Source organism: Schistocerca gregaria, chromosome 6 (assembly GCF_023897955.1).
Source record: "Schistocerca gregaria isolate iqSchGreg1 chromosome 6, iqSchGreg1.2, whole genome shotgun sequence".
NCBI lineage: Eukaryota > Metazoa > Arthropoda > Insecta > Orthoptera > Acrididae > Schistocerca > Schistocerca gregaria.
This window is the reverse complement of record NC_064925.1, coordinates 379,149,607-379,175,729: the sequence shown is the minus strand read 5'-3', so window position 1 is coordinate 379,175,729 and position 26,123 is coordinate 379,149,607. Positions and strand designations below refer to the sequence as shown.

General features: G+C 43.2%; 1 protein-coding gene and 1 pseudogene across 1 annotated transcript in view; both read right to left on the bottom strand.

Moving 5' to 3' along the window:
• Window positions 1-26,123, bottom strand: part of LOC126278310 (serine protease inhibitor dipetalogastin) — a 271,690-nt gene that overhangs the window by 72,914 nt on the left and 172,653 nt on the right. Inside the window, exon 2 of the mRNA XM_049978324.1 lies at window positions 3,534-3,659. Coding sequence (XP_049834281.1) covers window positions 3,534-3,659 — 126 coding nt within the window. The remainder of the gene's footprint in view (window positions 1-3,533; window positions 3,660-26,123) is intronic.
• LOC126279255 (5S ribosomal RNA) lies at window positions 651-768 on the bottom strand (annotated as a pseudogene).

Genomic DNA, 26,123 nt, shown 5'->3' with positions numbered 1-26,123 from the left:
CTAGTATCGCTCACCAGGAGTGAGCATCTTTATTCGTTGCCCTGATGCTAACACGTTAGAGGTTTACACTCCACCTCGCACCATCGGCAACAAAACGTGTGATATGGTGTGGTGTGGTGGATATACGTGTCGCCATCAGGGAATCAGTGTCTCAAAAAGCTCATGTGTGTTGAGCGAAACTAGCAATTAATCTATTAATACGTGAGCTATGGTGGTTTCTCTGTAGGTTACTTCAGTCAAAACATACAGGCTGAGAGTCTGCGGTCAATGCATAGAAGTCTCCACTGACTTTTCATCGTCATATACGGGAGACATTCTCAGAGATACATCGGCAACTGCATCCAAAGTTCAGGGGAAAGTTGTAACTGGAGAGAACATTAGCAGTGAAAGCCCACATTTTATTAAGTGTACATTAACTCGTGCATCCTCTGCATGCAATATCTGTGTTTAGTAAAAATAGTAAATAAGCTAAACTCCGCCTGAACAGATCACGAAGGTCCAAATATACCAACCGGCCGCCGTGTCACCCTCAGCCCATTGGCGTCGCTCGATGCTGATATGGAGGGGAATGTGGCCAGGACACCGCTCTCCCATCCGTATATCAGTTTACTTCTCAATGAAGTAGCCCCTCAGTTGGGCCCCATAAGGGCTGCCAACAGCGCTCGGCACACCAGATGGTCACCCATCCAAGTGCTAGCCCAGCCCGACAGCACTTAACATCGATGATCTGACGGGATCCGGTGTTACCACTGCAGCAAGGCCGTTGGCCCAAAAATTGTCAATAGGTGACAGAAAATAATTCATGGTAAATAGCATAAAATGGTTTTAGGGGAAAAACATTGACGTCGCTTTCCTGTCCCCGAAATGCTTTGTAATGAAGGGCAGCACACCTCGAAGGAATGCCTATACTGCCAATGGGCATCACGGAATGAGTGGCTGACATGTCTGGACTTGGTTCGTTCGTGCAACAGCACTGTTAAATCAGTATTATGCGTTAAAGTCTGTCTGCTTAGCATAATGTCAGCTACGCTTAATGTCAACTGTGATACCTTTTTTTAATTCACATTCAGATCTACTAATGTCATGACTGGTACGTATGACAACAAATGTGTTTTAGTATTTCGATGAATTGTCGGATAATTAATGATGTTTTTCACCTTTTTACCCGATAATGGATATAGAGTCGAAATCGTAATAGTGTGAAATAAATGAATAATATACAATATATATATTCAAATGGTGGCAGTTTAATTTAAAAAATTCGCCAACTCCTTGTCTGTCCTGTTGCTTTAAAGAATAATATGAAACACTTCTATCTGCTGAAAAGCGACGTGTCTCTTTTCATTTAGTGCGAGAATTACATTCAACTAAGAGGATGATGAGGAGGTGGAATATTCCAATAGTAGCTTAGAAAAGCATACTGCCCTGCAGTGACGGCATTTACTGATCTCCAGCTAACTACATGATTTACATGGTGTGGGTGACCTTTTTCTTTGCTTTCTGAGCGTGCTTAGGGACAGCGTACACAGGATTTTGGACAGGCAAGTCAGGGTCCGAAATAAAGAAGAAGTGAACCCCAGCAGCCATCAAGGACTCTGGAATTCGCAGAGAACAAGGCAGGTAGTGTGGGGTATTGTCAGAGTGAAAGTTGCATTGTCAGGCGATTCCCCACGGTACCGGTGGCTGTTATTCGTTTACATCACGTCTCCAGCCTAACGGCCGAGCAATGCGGAGGGAAAGAACTTTTATCAGTGGGAGCCAGCGCTGTGCCTTGTTCCGAATTGTGCCTTCAAAAGATAACAATCTCATGCTTTACAAGAGAAACAAAGGATGCCGCAAAATATGGGCCTAGACTTGAGCAGAGTTTTTACTATCTTAGGACCAGACAGCCAGTCCCGACGGCAACACACTGCGCGTCTCATGCTGATACGGGGAGCATTATTAGCAGCACCGGAACCTTAGAACACTCGCTGGTTACAATGAAGTCACATAATTGCAGTTATCTGTCCCACCTCATACACTGCATTGGTAAATGGATGTAGTTTTCAGTCTAGTAGTCAGAAAACAGTCACCGTGTACATTTAGTTAGCAACGCGTGTGGCATTTCAGAACGGCAGTTGCATCTACAAGGCGCATTCTCAAAACTTTCAAATAACTCTGGGTACAAGCAGGTTAACTTGGTGTAAATCAAATAATGCAATTTTGTAATTGAGCAGCCAGGCAGTTTGTCAGGCAGTTTATCACGCAATTTGTGTCTTATTTCAATAAATTAATCTGTACATTTAAAACTTGTTTCTGTGGACACCTTCAATTAATCGCGTTTTCAGTATTATGCAATTCTCCGCTTTAGGATCCACAGATAGAGCCTTAACATTTAATTGTCTTAGGTAAAACATTTCCACACCGTAATTAAGCTTGGGTTTTAAAGGTGTGTCTGTCTCCTAATTAATTTTCTTAGTCAGATTAGCAGTTTCAATCACATATAGCGTTTTGAACTGTCGCCCTGACAATGTCTCTCCAAAAATTGATGTGTATGTTCAATTTTTCCTCTGTCAAACACTAAATCAAAAATTCCCATATATTTCCTCTGTTTCTTTTTGTTCCTCGATCAGTGAAATCACTTTCCTTTCCCCTATTTTCATTAATTATGTGTCATCGCATTCCCCTTTCTTCCCCCCCCCCCTTCTCAACTCTCCTCTCATGTGTGTTATCACTAGCCTTCGTAATTTAAACACGTCTTCCTATAACTTTTTTTTATTATTGAAAATGAAACTCCTCCAGGTGTACTTAAGATTTCATATTTATTTGGCTACTGGTTTCGACGTTGCGTCAACGCCATCTTCAGGCCCGTACACTTTGATGATATCAATTGTGTGTGGCTGACGACTAGAAGTCCAATATGTGCTCCACATGGATCCAGCTTCTAGTGTCCAGCCACACACAATTGAATCGTTAAAGTGTACAGGCCTGAAGATGGCGTTGACGCAACGTCGAAAGTAGGAGCCAAATAAATATGAAATCTTGAGTACAGTTTGAGGAGTTTTATTTTTAATAAAAATTACACCAGCTGATGTCCCACCATCATCCAATTCAAATATGGATGTATGAAGATTCCTGTAACTTGTCTCTATTGTTTTTGACATGAATGAATATAAACTGTGTTTCTTTTTCTTTCTGCACTATAGCAATTACTAAACGTTCTATAATCTTGTATATTAGACGTAACTTAAATCATGCTATCATAACAAAAGTAATGTGGAGTATGGTTAGATGCAGAAGATTGCCTGATGGCCATAATGTTGCCAGGTGAAATAAATAATGTGACCAGTGTCACAGACATGTTCAGTCACCTCCAGCATTAAACGGCCAAAACTTAATGGGATGGTTCAGTGCTGCTATTCCTCAAATATCGATAAAATTATCCTATTTGGGACACATGCAACTTCAAAATTGATGGGAAGCTACACACAAACAGGAAAGAAACTAGCGGTGTATTGTTCAGATACAGGAAAGATGTGGAGAGGTCAGCTCACCCTTTCCACAGGTCTTCTTGCGCAGGTCGCAGGAGCTGCTGTAGATGAAGCCATCAGAGCCGCAGACGGGCTCTGCCCCCGCCGCGGAGCACACCCGCGGGCACTGCGGTCCGCCAGCCGCCGCGCCTGCAACACAGCAAAAACAGGTTCATGAAGATGCGTCCACTGCAGCGAAACGTCGGCGCTCAGCCTCCAGCTACGCCAGCCAGCTGCATCCATCCGAGCTACATTCCACGTCTGACCATGCTACAAGAAACAGCGTTGAAAGAGATCAGGCTCACTGTTCTACATGACTGTTATAGCATGTCCCAAAACGGTAAAGATTTGAGGGAGTGATACGTGTGTGTGTGTGCACGCAGCAAATGCTTGTACGCTGACCGTGTTTCACGACAGCTAACTGCCTGCCCCATCGAAGTTGTTGGCGCTACCTCGAAAAGCAATACGTTATCGCCTGTAAAGTGTCTGCACTGGAGTTGAAGACTGTTTCCGATAACGGTTGAACGTCAAAGAAGGAGGGTTTATCTTTACAGAAATTTGCAGATTCAGACGCCAGTCACATTCATATCTTTGCAACTGAATAGTTCACTCGCGTCAGGGTCATTTGGTCCCTCTGCTCGCACACAGTAATGTTTGTTGACATCGTCGCTATCGGTCCTCTAGTACACGTCACACTACTCCCAGTGTGCGCTTCATAGGCACGTTGACTGCTAATTACTAGTGGAGTCCTCACTTTCTAACGCAATCTTTCCGAATTTGACTGTGGCAGGCAACGAAGTCTCTGTACCTAGAAGGGCTATTTCTCGTACGTTTCTGCTTACGGTGATAATATCCACCCGATTAACATAAGGACTCTCACAAAACTTCTCTTAATATACATTCGGTTTTCCGCTCAGTACGTCCGCTGCTATATACTCTGTGTGATCAAAAGTATCCGGACATTAATGTGGGGTATGTCCACCCATCGCGCTTATGACGGCTTGTACTCTGCTGGAGACAATTTCAGTGCGGCGTTTGAATGTCTGGGAAGGAACGGCAAACCACTCTTCCTCAAGAGCTGAAACCAGAAGCAGTAATATCAGACGCTGGAGTAAAGACAAAGCGAGGTGGCACAGTGGTTAGCACAATGGACTCGCATTCGGGAGGACGACGATGCAAACACGCGCGCGGCCATCCTGATTTAAGTTTTGCGTAATTTTCCTAAATCGCTTGAATGAAATGTCGGCCACTGCCGACTTTCTTCCCCATTCTTCCCTAATCCGATGGGTCTGATGACCTCGCTGTTTGGCCCCGTGCCCCGAATCAACCAACCGACCAAACTGAGGCAAAATCGACGCTCAGACTCGTTCCAAAGGTGTTCCATTAGGGTCAGGTCCGGATTCTGAGGAGGCCTGTCCATTTCAAGAATATTACTGTCCGCAGGCCATCGCCTCACACTTGTGGCTTTATGAGAGGGTGCATTGTCATACTGACACAAACAATCATAGTCTCCGAAGTACACAACTTTATAAAATGTGATTTCCACACTTCGCATTTTCTTAAGCGCTATAAATAAGCTACACCCTGACCACGGAAAACAGTCCCATTCCGTAACACCATCTCTTTAGAGCATCATCTCTGGCACTATACACGGTGGCACATAACGTTCTCAACGTATCTGCCATACCCACAGTGTATCGTCACTCATCACTTGAAATCACTCGTTATCAGTCATCCACCACCCAGTGGCATCGTTCGTTATTTACAACTCAAGTGTCTCTCTGACCTCTGTTTTAACGCTCCACGAACAAACAATGCTATAGGTGGATTGCTGTCAGCAACATGGAACTCACGAGTGATTTCTTCCGCTGATTTCATGAGGGTGTTGTGGTTTTGTTGCGTACACCCTCCGCGATGCTTGACGGTGACTGTTCGCCAGTACAAGAAGTCAGTTTGGTCTTGGTTTTGCTTGTGGTTGCTCCTTCGCGTTTCCACTTTACAGTCACATCACCAGCTGTCGACTTTAGAGACATTAAAATGGTTTAAATGCCCCTGTTTGATTTGTTACTCAGGTGTTATCCTACGACAAGTACATGTTTCAAGTAACTAAGCTCTCCTGACCTATGAATTCTACTGTTTCTGCGTAGCTTCTAACACCACAGTACACTCCGCCTGCTTTTATATTCGTGGTTCCGCCTGCCGTGACATCTAATGGTCAATTTCGCAATGCGTAGGCATGTCCGGATACTTTGGATGAGATAGCGTATATACCAGTGGGACATACTGAACGAAAAACGGAACGTGAGACAGGAGGAAAGTTTCGAAAATGTCCTCACCCTAATTGGATGGAATTTATGGCCTTGGGTAGAAGCTTCTAGGTACAGAGCGTACTCGACAGAGAATGGTCGACACGGTAGAATCTGAAGCAATGGCGTTGGACAGTGAGGTTTCCACCATTAACCAGCAGTCAAAGTGCCCGTGGAGCGCATGCAGGGAGTAGTGTGATCGGTACTGGAGCACCAGCAGTGACGGTGTCAACATGTGTAAGCAAAGGGGCCGAATAATTCTGAAGCCAGAGTCTAGTTCTCCCGGTGGACCGTTCAATTACAGCGCATGCACTGAGACTGATTGTTGTCTGTTTTAATGCTGTCGGCCATAAGTTGTTTATGTCAATAAGACACTAGATAGCCGGCCGGTGTGGCCAAGCGGTTTTAGGCGCTTCAGTCTGGAACCACGCCACCGCTACGGTCGCAGGTTCGAATCCTGCCTCGGGCATGGATGTGTGTGGTGTCCTTTGGTTAGTTAGGTTTAAGTAGTTCTAAGTTATAGGGAACTGATGACCTCAGATGTTAAGTCCCATAGTGCTCAGAGCCATTTGAACCATTTTTTTGAAACTAGATATTCGTTTCCTAACATTAGTTCTTTATCTCCAATCGCTGAGTTTAGGACCATCTACCAAAGCTATAATTTTGACCCTAATACTACGGAATATCCTAAATACTGACGGCCTTATGAAAACGATTGATGCTACAGCGTTAGCGACAGCGTTTTGCCCGGTTACCAACTCCTAAGTTCAAAAGTCGATCCAAAGCAATATAGACTCTGACAAAACAATATATAATACTTTTTATAACGAGCGGCCTTCTAAGTTTATTTCAAAATAATAACAAAATAAAATTCAAGAAAAGAATCTTTCAGTGTTGACCTCCTTTTCGTACATAACACCGTTCTTGGGATCAGATGTTTCAAAGTTTGCTGTAAATTTGCGAAGAAGAATAGGTAAGATCGCGAACACGTCTCTCTATTTTGCAACTGATGAACTTTTCTGGTCTTTCAGATGAAGTACGCCATGGCATAGGGCAAGATATGGTAAAACCGGGTGTGCAGGTCGAACCAGGTAGTTTTAGATTTCCGTGACTGGTGCTGCCACCGGCCTGATAACACTCAGAAATATTAACAGTCGTCATTCTGTGAGTGGTAAATAAACGTCATTAGCGAACACATATTGCCTTTCCTTCTAGACATTTTCAAAGTTTTTCTGAAATTTTCTTGGATGAGGCGTTTCTTGGAGCTGTGTCTTGTAGAGGAACAGTACCTGTTAAAAATAAATAAATATTTCTATTAAACATGGTCTTTAGGGTATTTCAATATTTATATGATGCACATAACGTGAATGCTAACTTCCCGCCGCCATAATTTCTTCAATCTTGCTCTGTGGGGCAAAATCAGATACATTGGGTGGGGCAAAACCGGGTTGCCAACTGCTTCTAATGTCTCCTCCAAAGGTTGACTTGGCAGAAACTGCAAAGAAATCACAAGAAGAAGAAGGGGCAAATCAGCAATCCTGACCAGCTCTCCATACAAAAGGGATTTGGAAGTTGAAGAAAAAGCCAGGAAAAATAAAGAAGACAAGAAAAACTCAAAACGATATCTTTTTATGGGGAAGAAACGAAGAGGTCAAGTTGTAACAAAGGTGGATACATACATATACTTTGTTAAGAACAGAAATATCAGACTAAGCAGTTTTCTAATTCCACAGTACTTGAACATTGTTCATGAGACAGACACTGTATCCATACCTCCTTTAATTGTACATATATCCTTATACTTAATCAAGTGAAGAGGACCCAGCGCTACGGAACTAAAAAACTACTTGGTCTGATATTTCTGTTCTTAGTAAATTGTGTTTTCGGTTTTTAGTTAGGACCGGTTATCGATAACTTCGCTTAGGTTACTGAAATATTTGGAATTATTGAAGTTCCTTGTTAAAAACGAGTTTTGATATTAAAAAAAGTTTTCGTATACCTTGGTAATATAAGTCTACATAAGGCCTTCTACATGTTTTCATATATTTTTTGCGGCAGAATAAACCTTTTCTTTTGTTTTCAAATTGTTCCATTCATTTAAGTGGGTACCCTATTTTATCCAACGTGTGTGGAAAGCCGGTTTTTGAACCTAACTGGGTTACCTATTTTTTATGTTACGACGGTTTATTTTAAGCTGAATCCGGACTAGTATCACGATGATGAAGATATAAAAAATTTGAATAACCTTAATTTGCAAATTTATTGATAAATGAAAATAATCCACATGAATTAAAAGTGTGGTACCCTGTTTCATCCTACTTTGCCTTACATCAACCATGGTCTTTCCCGCAGTTCCGCATTGACGCGAGTGTAGAAATTATTACTTTTAAGTAGGCATTGCCTGTGCCCATGCTTGTGTCACTGTATCTCTCGAGTGACCTAATTTCTCTGAAGTGTGAGTCGCGCTGGTATTCCCTTTTGTGGCGCGGTTCCAGCTCTGGCCGAATGGAAAATATTTTTCTCCGTTACATTCACTACATCTCGGATTTTCGTTTATCCATCTGTGTTTTTGCTAGTCTGAGTCTTGTCTTGTACGCTTTTGGCGCCTGCATATTACAGGCTGCCGGCCGGTGTGACCGTGCGGTTCTAGGCGCTTCAGTCTGGAACCGCGTGACCGCTACGGTCGCAGATTCGAATCCTGCCTCGGGCATGGATGTGTTTGATCTCCTTAGGTTAGTTAGGTTTAAGTAGTTCTACGTTCTAGGGGACAGATGACCACAGATGTTAAGTCCCATAGTGCTCAGAGCCATATTACAGGCTTTTCTGGTGTATTGAAGACCCTTTTTTTACGCAAACAAAGCTAATTGGGGCAATAAATTGCTTTAATCACAATTACATTATTATTCTGTAACTAGCCATAGGAGACCACGGGCTTTTTACACAAAGTACTCACGATATATCCATCAACAACGTCCGAAGTTTCTTCGATGGAATTCAAGTAAAGGTTGTGTAACTGTAAGTATATATGCGTATATTCGAACTGAGTTTTGATGCAAAGACCACTCCTACAGTGCTAGAAACAGCTAACAATAGATAAAGCAGAAGGCTTTCAAAGTAACGCTGACTTAACGGCATCGCCGTAAAAGCGACGGCGCTCAGCGAGCCTTCCTGGCTGAAGTGAGGACCATCCAGGCTCCTCCACTATGTTTCGCTACTACTTGCGGCTCCCACTTTGCCGTACAGTCGGTTAGCTTCCGACTGGTGTCCAACGCTCACTGTGAAGGTAATGACCTATAAAGGACCACTAGGCAGGCGATATGGAGGAATAAAGAGGGAGGAGGCACTTCTGACGTTCCAGCATCACGAGGTTTACTGCTGCGGTCACCGTTCGCTGTCCAGACGCGGCTCGGATAAACCGCACAGAGGACGTGGTTTAAGCGGGGCTGCACTCTGCTGCTCACGACCGTACCGACCCGGCGTGATGGTCGTGAACCGTGCTGGACTCTCAACCCGGCTCCCGGTGGGACAGCTTGTAGGTAGCAGAGGTCTATGGCCATTGTGAGCCGTCTTCCCGCGCAGTGCCCAACTACATACTGCTGTAATACTAAAATATTGGAGGGAATCTGAGGCTTGCCAGCACCAAGTCAGATTCTGACACGGTCAATATTCAGTTTCCCAGGGCTTAAACCAAGGCCGGCCACGGCGTGTCAAACTTCACTCGTGCGTCATGTGCAGCTCGCGTGCGGACAATGGCCCGACCTGTCATTCTGTTTTGCCCGGCCCTTTTCGGAGTTAGCCTGAAGTGCTCGACACTTCATTTAACATTGCGGTGCGACATTTTTCGGTCGGCGCAACTCTATCCGAGAATGGAGCTATCTGTGCTGTTTGCCCTTCGCTTTTTCTTTGTGTTATGAAGGACGTTGAAATATCCAGTGGTTGTTAGCACAAAGAGAGGCAGTCTAGCGATCTATCACTTGCAGAATTTTGGAGCACGTATTATGTTCGAGTATAATGACTTTTCTGGAAACTAAGAAATCTACTCTGTAGGAATCAGCATGGGTTTCGAAAAAGACGATCGTGTGAAACCCAGCTCGCGCTATTCGTCCACGAGACTCAGAGGGCCATAGACACGGGTTCCCAGGTAGATGCCGTGTTTCTTGACTTCCGCAAGGCGTTCGATACAGTTCTCCACACTCGTTTAATGAACAAAGTAAGAGTATATGGACTACCAGACCAATTGTTTGATTGGATTGAAGAGTTTCTAGATAACAGAACGCAGCATGTCATTCTGAATGGAAAGAAGTCTTCCGAAGTAAGAGTGATTTCAGGTGTGCCACAGGGGAGTGTCGTAGGACTGATGCTATTCACAATATACATAAATGACCTTGGGGATGACATCGGAAGTTCACTGGGGCTTTTTGCAGATGATGCTGTGGTATATCGAGAGGTTTTAACAATGGAAAATTGTACTGAAATGCAGGAGGATCTGCAGCGAATTGACGCGTGGTGCAGGGAATGGCAATTGAATCTCAATGTAGACAAGTGTAATGTGCTGCGAATAGATATAAATAAGAATCCCATATCATTTAGCTACAATATAGCAGGTCAGAAACTGGAAGCAGTTAATTCCATAAATTATCTGGGAGTACGCATTAGGAGTGATTTAAAATGGAATGATCATATAAAGTTGATCGTCGGTAAAGCAGATACCAGACTGAGATTCATTGGAAGAAGCCTAAGGAAATGCAATCCGAAAACAAATGAAGTAGGTTACAGTACGCTTGTTCGCCCACTGCTTGAATACTGCTCAGCAGTGTGGGATCCGTACCAGAGAGGGTTGATAGAAGAGAGAGAGGAGATCCAACGGAGAGCAACGCGCTTCGTTACGGATCATTTAGTAATCGCGAAAGTGTTACAGAGATGATAGATAAACTCCAGTGGAAGACTGCAGCAGAGACGCTCAGTAGCTCGTTACGGGCTTTTGTTGAAGTTTCGAGAACATACCTTCACAGTATATTACTCCCTCCTAAGTATATCTTGCGAAGTGACCATGAGGATAAAATCAGAGAGATTAGAGCCCACACAGAGACATACCGACAATCTTTCTTTCCACGAACAATACGAGACTGGAATAGAAGGGAGAACCGATAGAGGCACTCAAGGCACCCTCCGCCACACACCGTCAGGTGGCTTGCGGAGTATGGATGTAGATGTAGATGTAGATGTATCGTGAGAATCCCTTACAACGAATGGGAATGGCAGAAGAGAGGATAAAAATTATCAGTTTGTATAATCGATGGGTACTGTTTATTTGCTATGAAACTATTTTACAGTACCATGCAGAAAAAATTTGAATAAGCAAAGAAAAATTGGAAATAGAGATTTTTAACGAAACAATTTCTAAAATACACGTCAAAGTTCGACGCGTGTCATAAGCTCGATCGTGGCTTCAAAGTTGAAGAATATTTCATACAATGAGAAGACCTCTTTTGACAGACGATAAGATTTTCTATATCTTGGAAAGTATATTGGCTACTACTTTTTCATTGTCAAATTTCACATGATCTTACATAATAGGGTGTGAATAGAATGGCAAAGGGTTTCTGCAGCACCCTAGGTGCCACCATTGTTGAACGTTACAAATGTACTTGTCAGACACCCGTTCTGCTGAGTGATGCCTCACGGCTGCCTTAATACCTGGGGACAGGCATAACCAAAGAAGGGTGTCAAACGGTTTGCCTGCCTTCAGGCGCTAGAGCAGCCGCATGGCACCGCTCAGCGTATCTGAACTCCAACCCCGTTTCTGATGACCGCGCTCTATACAAGACGCTAAATTTGAAACGTTTCTTCCTTTTTCTGTTTTGTGGAATCTGGTTTTAGAGAACTGTAAAGGATAGCTAAGTCATTTTATTTTTGAAGAATCGTCTTCCACTTAGGCTCTATGCTCTGAAGAATCGCGATTGGAGCACTCAGTCACCCCGGAGGATGTTGGAATCTAGAATGCTAATAACATTAAATTCAACTGAGAAGAAAGGATAACTGGTTGAATAAGAACTGCTGCTGCGAGGGTAGCTTGTGCGATGTGCTTGGATAGCTCATCCAATAATAGACGGTTGCCCACGAATTGCAAAGTCTGAGTTATTAGAGCTCCCAGAGCTTTGGTCTGTCTGGATGTTTCAGTTAAGTAATTCATTATACAAGTAGAGTTTTGTGTTTAACGTCTCTTCCGAAATTTTCTTACTTTACTGTGTATCAAGGAGGCGCAGGTTTTCGTTTTACCATTTTAACATAGACAAATATAATTTACTTGGCAATGCTACTTTCTTATGTTCTGTCCATATGACTGACACATTTAATACATCGTTAACAGATACATTAAATGAAATAACAAGTTTATACCAAAATTATCAGTGCGTAACACAGAAAAACAGCGATGTGGTAGCAGACGGCATTTCCCGATAAGCGAGAAATCAGCCGAAAAATCACCGTAAGTACGAATCAACCTATTCTTAGCAAAATGTTTTTCGAACTAAGAGCAAATCAAAATGTAAATAACTTAATTACAGACCATTGATGATGCTTTACCTCAATGAAGCGAAACGCGTCTGGTGAAAAAATCACTCATTTTTGTAGTTACAACGACAGAACAAAAATACCGTCAAGAATTATAAAGCAACTACGGACACTATGGCCACACAAATGAAGCATACAGATGTCCCTCTGCCTCCTTCCTTTCATTCCTATATGTGAATCCCAACCAAAATTGTTCTTTATGTACAGTTTTACCACTGTATACAACACTATTATTGTACTTAAAGTCTGCAAGATGTCACCTGATTATATAAACGAATATGAAGTTTAAGCTATATCAGCTTGACAAAACCGGGTTTATATATCACCTGAAACATTTATTGCAACGCATGTATTCATCACCTCAAAACAAAGATCTCGAAAATAATTTAAAACTTAATTTATAATAATGTTTTTACCATGTATATTCCTTGGACTTTGTGATAATGCTTCTCTTCTGCTATATGATCCTTCCAACTAATGGTTTCCAGATGCCATCTTTATTTGCAAGCTTGACAACATACATGTGATGTGTTATGACAGTGAAAGGAACCTGTGACCACTAGAGATAGTTTTTCTTATTTTCTTTTTACCGTTAGATATACGTTTAGTTTTTTGTCAGAAGAAACCCAAACAATGTCCTTAAATAGTGTTTTGTTTCTCCACTAGACAGTCTCCTACGTTCCTCCAAAAAATCGTAACACAACACGCACACACGTGACATGCTAACGAATATAAATCCATCTGATAATGGAGGTATAAACCTTTGAAATGCGTCATGGAGATAAATAAACAGTGACTGGTAACAGTAAACTTGTTGTTTCGTTTAATGTCAATAACAGTCACTATAATACCTTACCTAAAATGTTCGCATTTAAACAGATGCGTGTTTGATTTTTTATTGACGTTCTCATGACAGAAAAAACTACCGAGTTTTAAGTTCTTTCCATGCGAACGAACATTTCTTTTAGGTTTTTTAAATGACAATCATATTCGCTGTTGACTGTAGAAGTTATTTATTTCACAATGGCAGTTTCAATCTTTTGGCCATTTTCACGTAGTACTGCAAAAGATTTTGCTTCAGCACATGTCAGACTTTAAAATCCTCTGACCTTTCCTATCCGTTATTGAAGCTGTCAGTTACTAAAAAATAAGTACATTATTCATCAACAAAAATCTTTGATCATTGTTCAACAACATAAAGTCTCTGTCAGGTATCAGGTCAAGTTTTAAATCTATCTTAAAATCATTTCTTTTGGACAACTCCTTTTATTCCATGGACGAGTTTCTGTTTCAGAACTGGTAAAAAAATGTACCTCTGAATGCAGTTGCATGTGTAGAGCTAAAAATTTCAGTAATATTAACACTATTCATGTGTGTGTGTGTGTGTGTGTATATATATCTTGTAATCTGACTTGTTCCACATCATATCGACAAAATAATCGTGAAAATTATCTACGTAACATGACATAACTAAACTAATCCAAACTAATCTGGCAAGTACACGTATCATCGTCCAAAATAAGCCTCTTTACCGTAGAAACTGCAGTTATGAAATAAATAACTTCTACAGTCAACGACGAATATGAAGTCCTTTAAAAAATTCTACATTACAATGAACCACGACCATGAGAAGCTAATCATTTCTCATTAGTTTAAGAATGGTGAAAAAGGTTGTGGGTCGAAAGTAAGACTTGGGAGACACGTATGAATACGTGCGGAACAGACCTCTGGTCTGTTGGTTCAGAAAACATGTTCTGTGACGTACACTGCGTAGAATGTTATGACGTGCCCTCCACCTGTGTGTTTTGGAAACGCTCGCAATTTATAAATCTGACTTCATACGAAGCATCCGTGATGCTGCAATCCTGTATAGCTCGTGACACAACCATGTTTGCTACTAGACAGGAAATTGCTTCGATGGGTTTGACAAATGGCATGAGATCACATTTTCTCGCAAAATCGGCTATGTGTGATTTAGAATTATGTGTGAGTCACGGTGAAGTGAGCGTATTCATCTGCGATATGAGGAGTGAGACGATTTTGTGATGCAGGAGAACAGAAGTAGCTCTCATCATTGTCACATCAAACATGATTGATTTTCAACTGTAATTAGCCGCTGTTTCCATCTGTGTGAACACTATTTGTGCTGTACTCAGTACGCTTCTACAAAGGACTCGATCGACAGGCACGACTTTTGAGTACCGAAATAGCATACGCTTTGCTGCTATTGTGCATCACTTGTGTTCCTATAAGACTAACATAAATCATGATTAATAGATGAAACAGCAGCGTGTTTTATGTGTTGATTACATTAGATCATCATTTTGATTTCCTTCATAAGACATTACTAGTCAGTTAAGCACTAGGGCCAGAAAAGTGTAACGTGTTGTAAATCTCATGTGTACACTGCATTTCGCGAGATGGTCAACTGTTCTTCATGATGAATATGTAGGTTGAAACGTTCAAACATCGTCACTGACTATCGTGTTGCACATTCCTGAGACATGCGGTCCGATTTCTTTTCCTTTATTAACAGAACAATGCTATTTTCGATGATCTTAATTCTTCCTCAACTTAAAAATTATCTCTGTTTCTCGTAAAACTGTGGTTACAAAACCTGAGAGTTTTTGGACCCACGATTGAAGACAAGGGTGTTCTTCTGCGTAGCCGTTGCATCAATAAAGTGCTACTTTAAATTAACGTTATTCTAACGTATACCGTTGAATTCCATGACAGTTCCTTTAAAGCATGGTTCCAACCTCTCTGAGATCATTACTCCCGAGTACAAGCTGCACCTCCCACCATCGCCAACATTAGCATCTAACTAAATTTCAGAATGAAAAATAATTTTCTTTCAGCACCTTCATTGTTAAAATAACGAAAGATAAATGATATTTGGTTTTTGTAGGCGTTTTATTAATCCACGAACTAATGAGTCAGTGAGACAGTTCGTACCGTCTACGTCTAACACTTTTTTTATACGTAATCAAATAATTCCCTGTGCATCCCCAGTACTATTCACAGTCGTTCCTCAGAAAGGAAAGCTAACAATCCACATTGAAAGTAGACACATTTTACAAGAAATTCTTCCTCTACGCCACTTCTTTCACTGACAACGTTTGCTTCACCCAAACCCTGCATCCCGACTTAGAATCTACCAATTGAAAATGTATGCACTATTCTGATTACTTGTAAATCAGCTTACTACTGAGCACATATAAATAGGAAGACTTCAGATTGTTAATGCTTTGTGCCTTTCCTCGGCCACTAATAATAATAATAATAATAACACCAGTAGCAGTAGATGTAATTTGGCAGCCATACAGCAAGGTAGTTCGAATCCTGTCTGGGCATTGATGTGTGTGATGTTTTTAGGTCAGTTAGGTTTAAGTGGTTCTTAGTGTAGGAGACTGATGACCTCAGATGTTAAGTCTCATAGTGCTTAGAGCCATTTGATTCATTTTTAGCAAGGTGGTTATATTTATTATTTTGATGTGCTGTCAATTGGTTCGTTTATCTATTGCGATTTGAACAATGAAACAATTTCTGTTCCATTGTGGGAACTACCTACAACATGAAGAAGGCATTTTCTTCAAGTATTTAAGCATTTAAGTAAAGTGTTACTGTCATAAAAGCAAATGTACAAAGCACACCTGTTGATAAAATATCGGTATATCGATATTTTACCTAAAATATATTGATGTATATATATCGGCAGTATTTCTTCCACCGATATATGGAAATATCGAAATGAGACTATCGAGCGCCTATATTTTTATTTTATATGATATTGTTATTTTGAAAATGCAGTTGAACATAATTTTACTTTCACTGTGTGAAGGAGTCGAAGTACTTTTTGAGCTCTCATCACACCCGGTCTCTCTTTGAGTGTGTGAAGCAATTGCAGTTGGCACAAAGAAGAAGTCCGATTGCACTAGGGGGTGGCGCTGCGAATGGAATAACAAGATGTCCGATGTAAAGAAATATCACACCAGTTGCGTTAAAAAATAATTTTTAATGCAGCTCATGTTCTATTTCTTCGCATCTACATTCTTCAAAAACAGCTGCTGAAACTGAAGAACAAAAATATAAACGACAAGATTGGTCTTTGTGGTGGGCGGAGACGAGTGGAGGGAAATGCTGACGTAATCGGCGCTCGGCGCTATCGACATAAACTGGTGCGTTTAACTTCACGACGCCGTTTTAACACTACAACTGCGGAAATGAAGAAACAGGGAAGTCGACATGAAGTGTTCGAGACAAATCCGGCATGTGAGGAAACCGAACGACGGACCCATCTGCCACCTTTTATTGTGCCACTTTTAATGCAGTTATCGTTGTTAGCAAAGTGGTTATCGACAAGCGTGAGCGTGCATCGTTTTTCTTTCAGTTCTTTTTCTAAGGTGGATAAGCAGGCTGCAGGCTTGTTGTTGTACACAATATCTAATAATAAATCAATATTTAAAAATACAGCTCTAAGACTAGCAGTATATTTACAATGTGCAGCTGATATTTTTTTTTGGCCGGTACGTCGATATTCTTCCCGTCGATAAATCGCCAACTTTTTTGATATTTCAGAGGCAGATAATGATATTTTTTAAATATCGATATATAGAATTCTTGATATTTTTGAAAATATTCAACAGTCCTGGTACAAAGTATGAAGTATGTGTATAGTGTAGAAGATGTTGCTCATACATGCATTTCACAAACTGTAACCTCCGCTAAATTGTGTCACGCGTTATTGGCAGTATTTGAAAAAAAAAGTGATTATTGTTTGGTTACTTAATCAGTATTACAGTCTTATGCAACAGTGACAGTAGTAATGATATTTTAAAAATAATTTTGTTTCGTGACCGAACCATCACTAAACAAGTTCAAACAAATTTTGGGCCTACAGCCGATCGGCGTTTAATTAATAGCACGATATTTCGACTGGATATGTATAGGAATTTATAATACGTTCTAGTCTTCTTCTCCTTCCCCCTCTTTGTCGATTTCCTCCTCCCCTTCTCCCCTTCTCTTCGTCCATCTCCTCTTCATCCCTCTCCCTGACCTTTCCTCTTTTCTGTGTTGATAATGATGTTGGTTTGTCGGTCGCTCAGCACCGTGGTCATCAGCACCCGTACAAGTTCCCAATCTTCCCATTTATAGTCTCGTCACGTCTCGAATGATGAGATGATGATGATAACACAAACACCCAATCCCGAGGCGCAGAAAATCCCGGGCCCGGCCGGGAATCGTACCCGGGACCTCGTGGTCCAGGGGCAGCAACGCTAGCCAGTAGACCACGAGCTGCGGACACTGTTTTCTGTGAAAACTAACTGCGAGGAAGGAAACAAAACAGTCCATTGTTGCGTATACAGTTCTTATTTAAAAACATATTTAACAAGAAAGATTATAATGGGAGAAATAATTTGTCTAATGGTTCAAATGCCACGCTATCGTAGTTAAAACTGACTGTGAGAAAGAAAACAACACCCCACATCTTCACAGCAGAGTACAGCACAGCACTCGCTCTCTCTCAGTCGGTAATACCAGAATACATGTGCATTGTTGTTTAAAACAATTTACAGCCTATGTCCATCCGAATGTTCATAAGAGCATAGTGTAAAATTTGAAGTAAATAGGTCAAGAACTTGTCAAGATTTTTTGTAGCAACATTAAACGACTTGTTTTTATATAACAGTATAGATTAAACCTGCGGTCTTTAACAACGTCCCGTCCAAATCATATTCAGTTTCAATGAGGAGGGTTCTACAACACGGAGTTGAGCGCCTGGTATTGGCATTATCACAAATTTTTTTTAAATTTTCTGTCTAACCTTTTTTGTGTTCCTGAATTTCTGAGGCCTATCCGTGCATACAACCTACATAGAAATGATGGAAATTGATAAAAGAAAATCGAATTTTGTGGTTTTCTGGCGACAACGCAATATCTCAGCATGGCTCCGTCATCAGGAGACGGAACGTTGGGCGCGGAAGACTGCAGCCGTCGGCACACGGACCGCGTCGAACGTCAACGTTGAGCGTGCCGAGTCCAACGTGCTGGTGGACGCCCAGATACGACGCGGCTTGTGCCGCAAAGTGGTAAACGCGATCGCAGCGCGCTCCAGGAGCGGTTCTCGGATATGTCTGGTTCACAAATCACGCTGTTTATGAAGTGGACGGGAGTAAAATACCTACGCTAGCTCTATTAAAACGCACATTTCCTCCACTGTCCACATGCTAATCATGTTGTTCTGTCTGTAGCATACGTAACTGAAAACTTTAATATCCATGGCCATGTTATAAGGCAAAAAGGAAAGTACCATATCCAGTTAATACGGACATAGGCTTATAAAAATTCTATTACAAATGTGCGGAAATATAATATAAAAATTTTTTCATCATGCTCATTTTTTTAGTAAAATCCTAAGGTCATTCTTACTTGATCACCGTTCCTATTCAACAGCAGAATCTTTACAACATGTGAAATACAAAACTTAAAACAAGAAAGTGCAAAATATCGACCGTTTAGGGTGGCCGAGCGGTTAGAGGCTCTACACCCTGAAACCGCATGACCGCTACGGTCGCAGGTTCGAATCCTGCTTCGGGCATGGATGTTTGTAATGTCCTTAGGTTAGTTAGGTTTAAGTAGTTCTAAGTTCTAGGGGACTGATGACCACAGAAGCTAAGTCCCTAAGTGCTCAGAGCCATTTGACTTTTTTGCAAAATATCGTACTGTAAGCAGTGCAAGCTATCTTGTGGATCAAGCCAAACGAACAAACTTACTTCTCGGAAAGACCGCTCTTATATTTACATAGCATCGAATATTTTAGACTATAAGAAAGTACCAGAACGTATGGTAAAACGCGAGGGACAGTAAAACATTTTTTGGATGCAGTAAAACGCTGTCTAGCAACAGATCAGCCGTTGCCTAACAATTCTAGGACACTCCTCCTTGTGCTATACCGAGCATGACTGCCCTGTGGCCTTGCATCTTACCGTCTCCTTTAAGCTGTAATCGTAGATTTGTTATTAACTGAAAGCTTTAGTTGTAAAAATGTTTTTAACTAACATTTAATTGCAATGTACTGCACCAAGAAAATTGCATTTTTTATGGATTCCTTGAAACGGCATATTTTCATAATATGCAAGTTACAATAATACTTTAACCACCAATAAGACGTTTCCCGCCATTTTATTACAAAAAAATCATACAATTACCGACGGGTTTTCGAAAGATTGTCAATTTTCTGCTGATTACTAACGTCATATACGTACGAGCTTCAATTGAAAGTCAGTATGGCGCCTCGCGACTCTGTACTGGAGGGAGATGGCGTGCATGTGACGACACCCCATTCGTCAACGTTCAAACGCACGTTCACAGTATCTGTCATGCTAGATATTGTCCTGTCCATTCGAAAAGACTCCCCAACGTGATTTTTCACGCTATGACGTTAGCGGGATAGAGGCGTGGTTAGCGCACCGGAATCGCATGTGGAAGGATGACCGGCCATCCTAATTTCTGTGATTTCCCTAAATCGCTTAAGGCAAATTCTAGGATGGCTCGATTGAAACGGCACGGTCGCTTTCCTTCTTCATCCTTCCCTAGACCGAGTTTGTGCTCTGTTTTTGTAGCCCTCGTTGTCTTCCTCAGAAACTCGGCACGCTCAACCGGCGAATGCACGGTCTATGTGCCGACGGCTTTAGACCACGGCGTGGCGCCCACGTAAGAGAAGTCCCGACAGGAAGTTCTACGGTCGGCAAAGTGGCTCCAGCCTTCAGTGGAAAGAGGTCAAGTGTGTCTATCCTGGCTGGAGTGAGGGAACGCTGGATCCGAGACTGCGTGTGTGACTGGTACCCCGATTTCCGCCGACTCTGAAAGCTGCTGCATGGGAAACAGGAAATCGCACAGGAGCCGGCATGCGGTCGCACGGCGGTAGTCAGAAGATGCCGCACCGGTCCCAGGCGCGACTTATACGCGCCAAGGGCGAGATTAACGGCTGCAAAAAGCTGGGACAGGGGCGGCGCTGTCACAGGGGCTGAAATATGGCGGCCACGTAACGGTCGCACCGTGCCCCGGTATGCTCTTCTGTGCTGCGTGTGGCCCTGTTGCCGCGATCACTGGCTTCCCTGATGGCGTGCGCCGCGCTGCCGCCGGAATTCACAGGCGTAGGGCTGGACAGCGCTAGAATTTACACGCTTCTGTCTATCGCTTGAGCCTTATCCCGCAGTTATGCAGGGTCAGCCATCGTTATTCGGATTTGGCATGTTAAAGTTTTAGGAGTGGCCGGATGTCCTTCCTGCCGCCACCCCGTACCCTCCGGGATGGAATTAGTATACCCCAACTGTTTGCGTCAAGTGTCATCCATGGAATAGTGCGAATGTGTTCATATGTCTGCGAGCCGTGTAACTGAGGCGGAACATAGGGACCAGCCCGGTGTTCACCTACTGGGATGTGGAAAACCGCCTAAAAACAACATTCAGGCAGGCCGGCACATCGGCCCTCGTCGTTAATCCGCCGGGCGGATTTGATCCGGGGCCAGTGCACCTACCCGAGTCCAGGAAGCAGCGTGTTAGCGCTCTCGGCTTCCCTACACGCTCCGGTCACGTTGATGTGACCACACCCTATGTTCGACGTCAGTTTGCAATAAGCACTCACAGAGGGCAAGTGGCAGCACCAGCAGGGAAAGGTATAAAGAGAGTGTCGGTGAACGCGGAAAAGAGCGCAGTCGTTGTCGTAATGCGGAAACTGAGCGACTTATCTGGGAGTAACGTTGCAAAGCCGTAAGAAATGGAACGAGCTTGAGAGGAAGCCTGCCCGGTTAGCCGTTCGGTCTAACGCTCTGGAGGCCGAACCGCACAATAACCCTGGGTTCGGTGTGGGGCGATAGTGGGGTGAGTGGATTGCTGTAGCCTGTTGTGGGGTTGTGTACCACTGAGGCCTACGGTCGGGACAAAGCCTCTGCGACTTTTCTAGCTTCCCAATTCAATACAATACAACGGTAGGGAAGGCGAATGGTCGACTTCGGTTCATTGGGAGAATTTTAGTAACGCACCACGGCCATAGATGACATGGGTGAACGACGGTTGCGCGGATACGTGTACAGGCGAACTGTTGAGCAGCTGACCTTCCCGATGAGCCATGTGGCTACCGACATTGTCTCCTTGACGACCACTGAGCGAACGTTGCTGAGTGTGGGTCTCCGCAGCAGGCGCCCGGTTCAATCATCCATGCTGACTGCTCTTCATCGGCGACGAAGGCCTCAGTTTGCATACCAATACCGCAACTGTATGTCCACTGAGCGGCGACAGGTGACGTTTTCAGATGAATCACGTTTTACGCTCCATCAGACAGATAGCCGTTGAACTGTGCGACATGAAACGTCTGGAAGGAAATACCCTGCTACAATCGTCGAAAGGATCCAGGTCGGAAGAGGGAGCTTCATGAACTGGGAAAGTTTTCGTGGCATTTCCTCTGTGATCTCGTCATTCCGAAAGGCACAGTGGATCAACAGAAGGCTGCAGCTATCCTTGGAGGTGACGTCCGTCCCTAGAAGCGGTTTGTTTTTCCTCAGTAATATGGCGTCTATCAGCAGGACGATAAAACATGCGTGGTTCGAAGAGCACTTTGGCCATCAAAATTCCCACGTTTAAACCCAATCGAGAATCCGAGAGCGCACGTCGATCGGGCTGTTCGCACCACCACGGCCCCACACTCGAGAAACCTAGTGTTTCTGTCCACGGCACTGGAGACGGCGTGGTGCCAAATCGCTGTCGGTACCTTCCAGAATGTGACTGACTCTGTTCTCGCACGTCTCGCAGCAGTCCGCGCTGCAAAATACAGATATTCAGACATTTGACAGGTGGTGGCATTGGAGTGACCGCCCAGTGAAGTTCCCGAAATTCCGGAGAAAGAGATTGTTGTGACTGAAAATTCGGAATTTTTCGCACTAAGTTCACTAGAGTGATGATTGAACTACAAATGAAAACGTAACAATAATGACGCCAGTAAAAGTCTCCTAATTGAGGCAAACCAAAGTTCTCTTCTAATTTCCCACAAAGGTTCGTGGTAAAACACACACACACACACACACACACACACACACACACACACACACACACACACACACTAGTAAGAGTCCAATTCAGAGACGTAATCTTCAGCGGTCGAAGTACACGATGTCGGCATCTGGAGTGAACTGAACTTCGGGGCTGGTTCTATCCCGAAATAGCTGTCTCCAGCCAGTCAGGTTTTGGCGTAGTGATACTTCCTGCAGGCCGTGGCTCTAGCTCCCCCTGCCGGAAGTAGTGCTCGGAATGTCTGTTTGCATTATCATGTATGTAAATAACCGGTGTTTACCACGGTGCTTTAGGTACGCCTTGGACATAGACAACCTCGTTTTCTGTGGGGTAATATGGGTTGCCGGCCCTCAGGGGCTACCTTGGCTCCGGCATAACAGAGACCACCTCTCCTACAGCTGGCAACGAGTTATAACGACAGCGGTGCATAACAAGAACTCGCTCGCCGAGCTGCTTTTTCATTACTACCCGACTAGTTCCGGTTGTACCTTGTTCGTCATCCAATCAAAGGCAACTAGATTTCTACTACAGGGGAAGAACGCAACGCGGCTTAGAATTTTTCTGAGCTCACCGGACAAAATACTAGTCATCTCTTTAATATGGGAAACCGGTCGCATTGGAGCGCAGTAGATGGAACTGGCGGTCAGGTGACTCTCCACCACCAATGTAACTCGTGAGGTGACTATGTGACACTCGGATGTATGGAAGCAGCGTAGGAAGATGGGCCAATGTAGAAACTTGACAGAATAGCAGGATGCAGCTATTGTCTTTGGAGGTTCCCGTGACCGCAACGTAGATGAAGTGTCCAAATTTGTTATGGATTGCCCAACGTGAGTACAAGGAATGGTCATCCTATGAAATGAAATGGCACCCGAGACCATCACTTCTGTTTATCGAGCAGTGTGGCGGGTGATGGTTAGTTTGGTATCCCATCACTGTCTGGGGCGTCTCCAAACACGTCTTAGGGGCTCAGTTCAAAGTGGGACTCGCCAATGAAGACAAGTCCACCGCTGATTACAAGGCTACTCAATTCAATTAGATTCCAGACAGGAGACGTGTCTGGAGGCAACCCTGACTGTGGTGGGATACTGACCGTCGCCCTCCATAGGCTCGACAACCAGGAGTGTTAGTGTGGGATGCCATTTCCTTTCATAGCAGGACCTCACAGCAGAGCGGTACGTCGACGATATTTCCCCCTTTTAAATCCTCGGTATTGCTGAAGCTGTCCGATATTGGATTAGCAGCCGATTAGTAGGTAATGGAGAAACACTGCCTGTACCTCAGGTGGAAAATAGGCTGAAGTATGAAGTCCATGCAGCTCTGTTATCTGCTATGGCGATCTAATGTCTAGCGCATGTGCTGTGTAAGTAGGAGACCTGGGTTAAACTCCTGTCCAGAGCATGGATTTCACTTCAGTTTTTTCAGCTTCAGTCACTGTTGTAGATAAAGATGTGACTCATATGTCGAAGGACAAGGTCTATCTAGAAGCGTTATGAAACGTCCCCTTAGAAAAATTATAAATGACTGTGCTTAAACTGACACACAATATTTTGAGCGCAACGTAATCTGACTTTTAATAATCCCTACAAAAGAATGACCCTGACTAACAATAAGCTTTACCTTTCATGAATCACTTACCTCACAAAAATCTTCGTTACCGAACTACTGCAATACAGCGAGCGCCAATACTGCCAGCTAAATAAAAGATTCTAACTACTGAAGACACTAACTACTAATAGGCATAGTTAGCAAATGAGAGATTTTGATGAAGAACAAACAATGTATTTACCTTAACAGTATTCAAAAGTCCTAATATATATCAGTTCATGACATCCAGTCTTACAAATTTACTGTCTCTGATGGACACACGTCCAGATCATCCGCTCTCAAAACTCCGCCATCTCTCTCCTCACATCCACCACTGCTGGCGGCTCACCTCCAACTGCGCAACGCTACGCGCTGTTAACAGCCAACTGCCCAACACTACAATAGCCAACAACAATGCAAACCAGCGACAGACTGCGCACACCACAGCCAGTGATTTTCATACAGAGCGCTTCGTGGCGTTACCAATAATAAAACCTATACATCCTACTTTCAGCATTATTACCGTAACTTATACTGGAAGTCGCATTACAACTGTCTGCCATTCCATATAAGATGCCGTCAGACTGAATAATGTGCTGTTGTCTTCGGGTAACGCTATTAGAGATGAAAAATGCTCATTTTTTGTGTTTAAATGATACGTTCCTTAAATTTGCAGCGCGTGCAAATACGTATGTTAGAAAAAATGAGCTTTTTGAATTGGAACACACAGCTGCCTTCCATTTGCCAAATTTACAAGTCACTCCTAGTGCTGGTTGCAACTTGCATATATGAAATGGAGCGACCGCATCGTTTCAGAACAAGGAGGACGTAGCCACCAGCACGGGGAGGCTGCAATATTCCACTTTATTCAGTGACTAACGTACATAGTATTCAGCGTCTGCTCGAGCGAAATGTGGTAAGTGTGATAGGACCACTATTACTTTCCATATTCGTAAATGATGTGGCTGACATGGCAAGCAGCAGTCTGTGGCTGTTTGCTGATGATACTTGAAGTATGGACAGGTCCCCTCGTTGAGTGACTGTAGTAAGATATAAGATGACTTAGACGGAATTTTTAGCCGATGTGTAGTATTGTAGATTTTTCTAACTTTAGAAAAATGTAAGTTAATGTGAAAGAGTAGAAAAATCCCACCCATATCGTTCCGATACAGTGTTAGTAGTGTCCTGATTGAGACAGCCAGGTTGTTTAGATATCTGGGTATATCGTTACAAAGCGATATGAAATGTGGTAGGAAAACCGAATGGAAGACTTCGGTTTATTGGGAGAATTTTGAGAAAGTGTGGTTCATCTGTAAGGGAGACTGCATATAGGAGGCTAGTGCGACCCATTCTTTAGTATTGGTAGAGTGTTTGGGACCTCCACCAGGTCGAATTAATGGAAGACATCAAGGAATACAAAGGCGGGGTGTTAGATTTGTGACTGGTAGGTTCGGATACACGAAATTGTTATAGAGATGCTTGGGGAACTCTAATGTGAATCCCTGGAGGGAAGCTGAATTTCTTTATTTCTTTTCGAGGAAAACTATTGGCAAAATTTGGAGAACCGGAATTTGAGGCTGACTGTAGAACGATTCCATCGCCACCAACACACTTTTCGCGTCAGTACCACGAAGATAAGGTACGAGAAGTTAGGGCTCATTTGGAGGCATATACAAAGTTGTTTTTTCGTCGCCCTGTTTTGGAGTGGAACGCGAAAGGAAATGACTAGAAGTGGTAAAGGGTACTTTCTGCCAAGCTCCGTAGGGTGAATTGCACAGTATGAATATAGATGTATATGTACATAAATGTAAATGTCGTGTGGCTAGGGCCTCCCGTCGGATAGACTGTTCGCTGGGTGCAGGTCTTTCGGGTTGACGCCACTTCGGCGATCTGCGCTTCGATGGGGATGAAATGAGGACGATTAGGACAACACAACACCCAGTCCCTGAGTGGATAAAATCTCCTACCCAGCCGGTAATCCAACCCGTGCCCTTAGGATTGACATTATGTAGCGCTGACCACTCAGCTATCGGGGGCGGACTATGTGTACATTATAAATAGTTTCAATTCTCCTTGGAGAG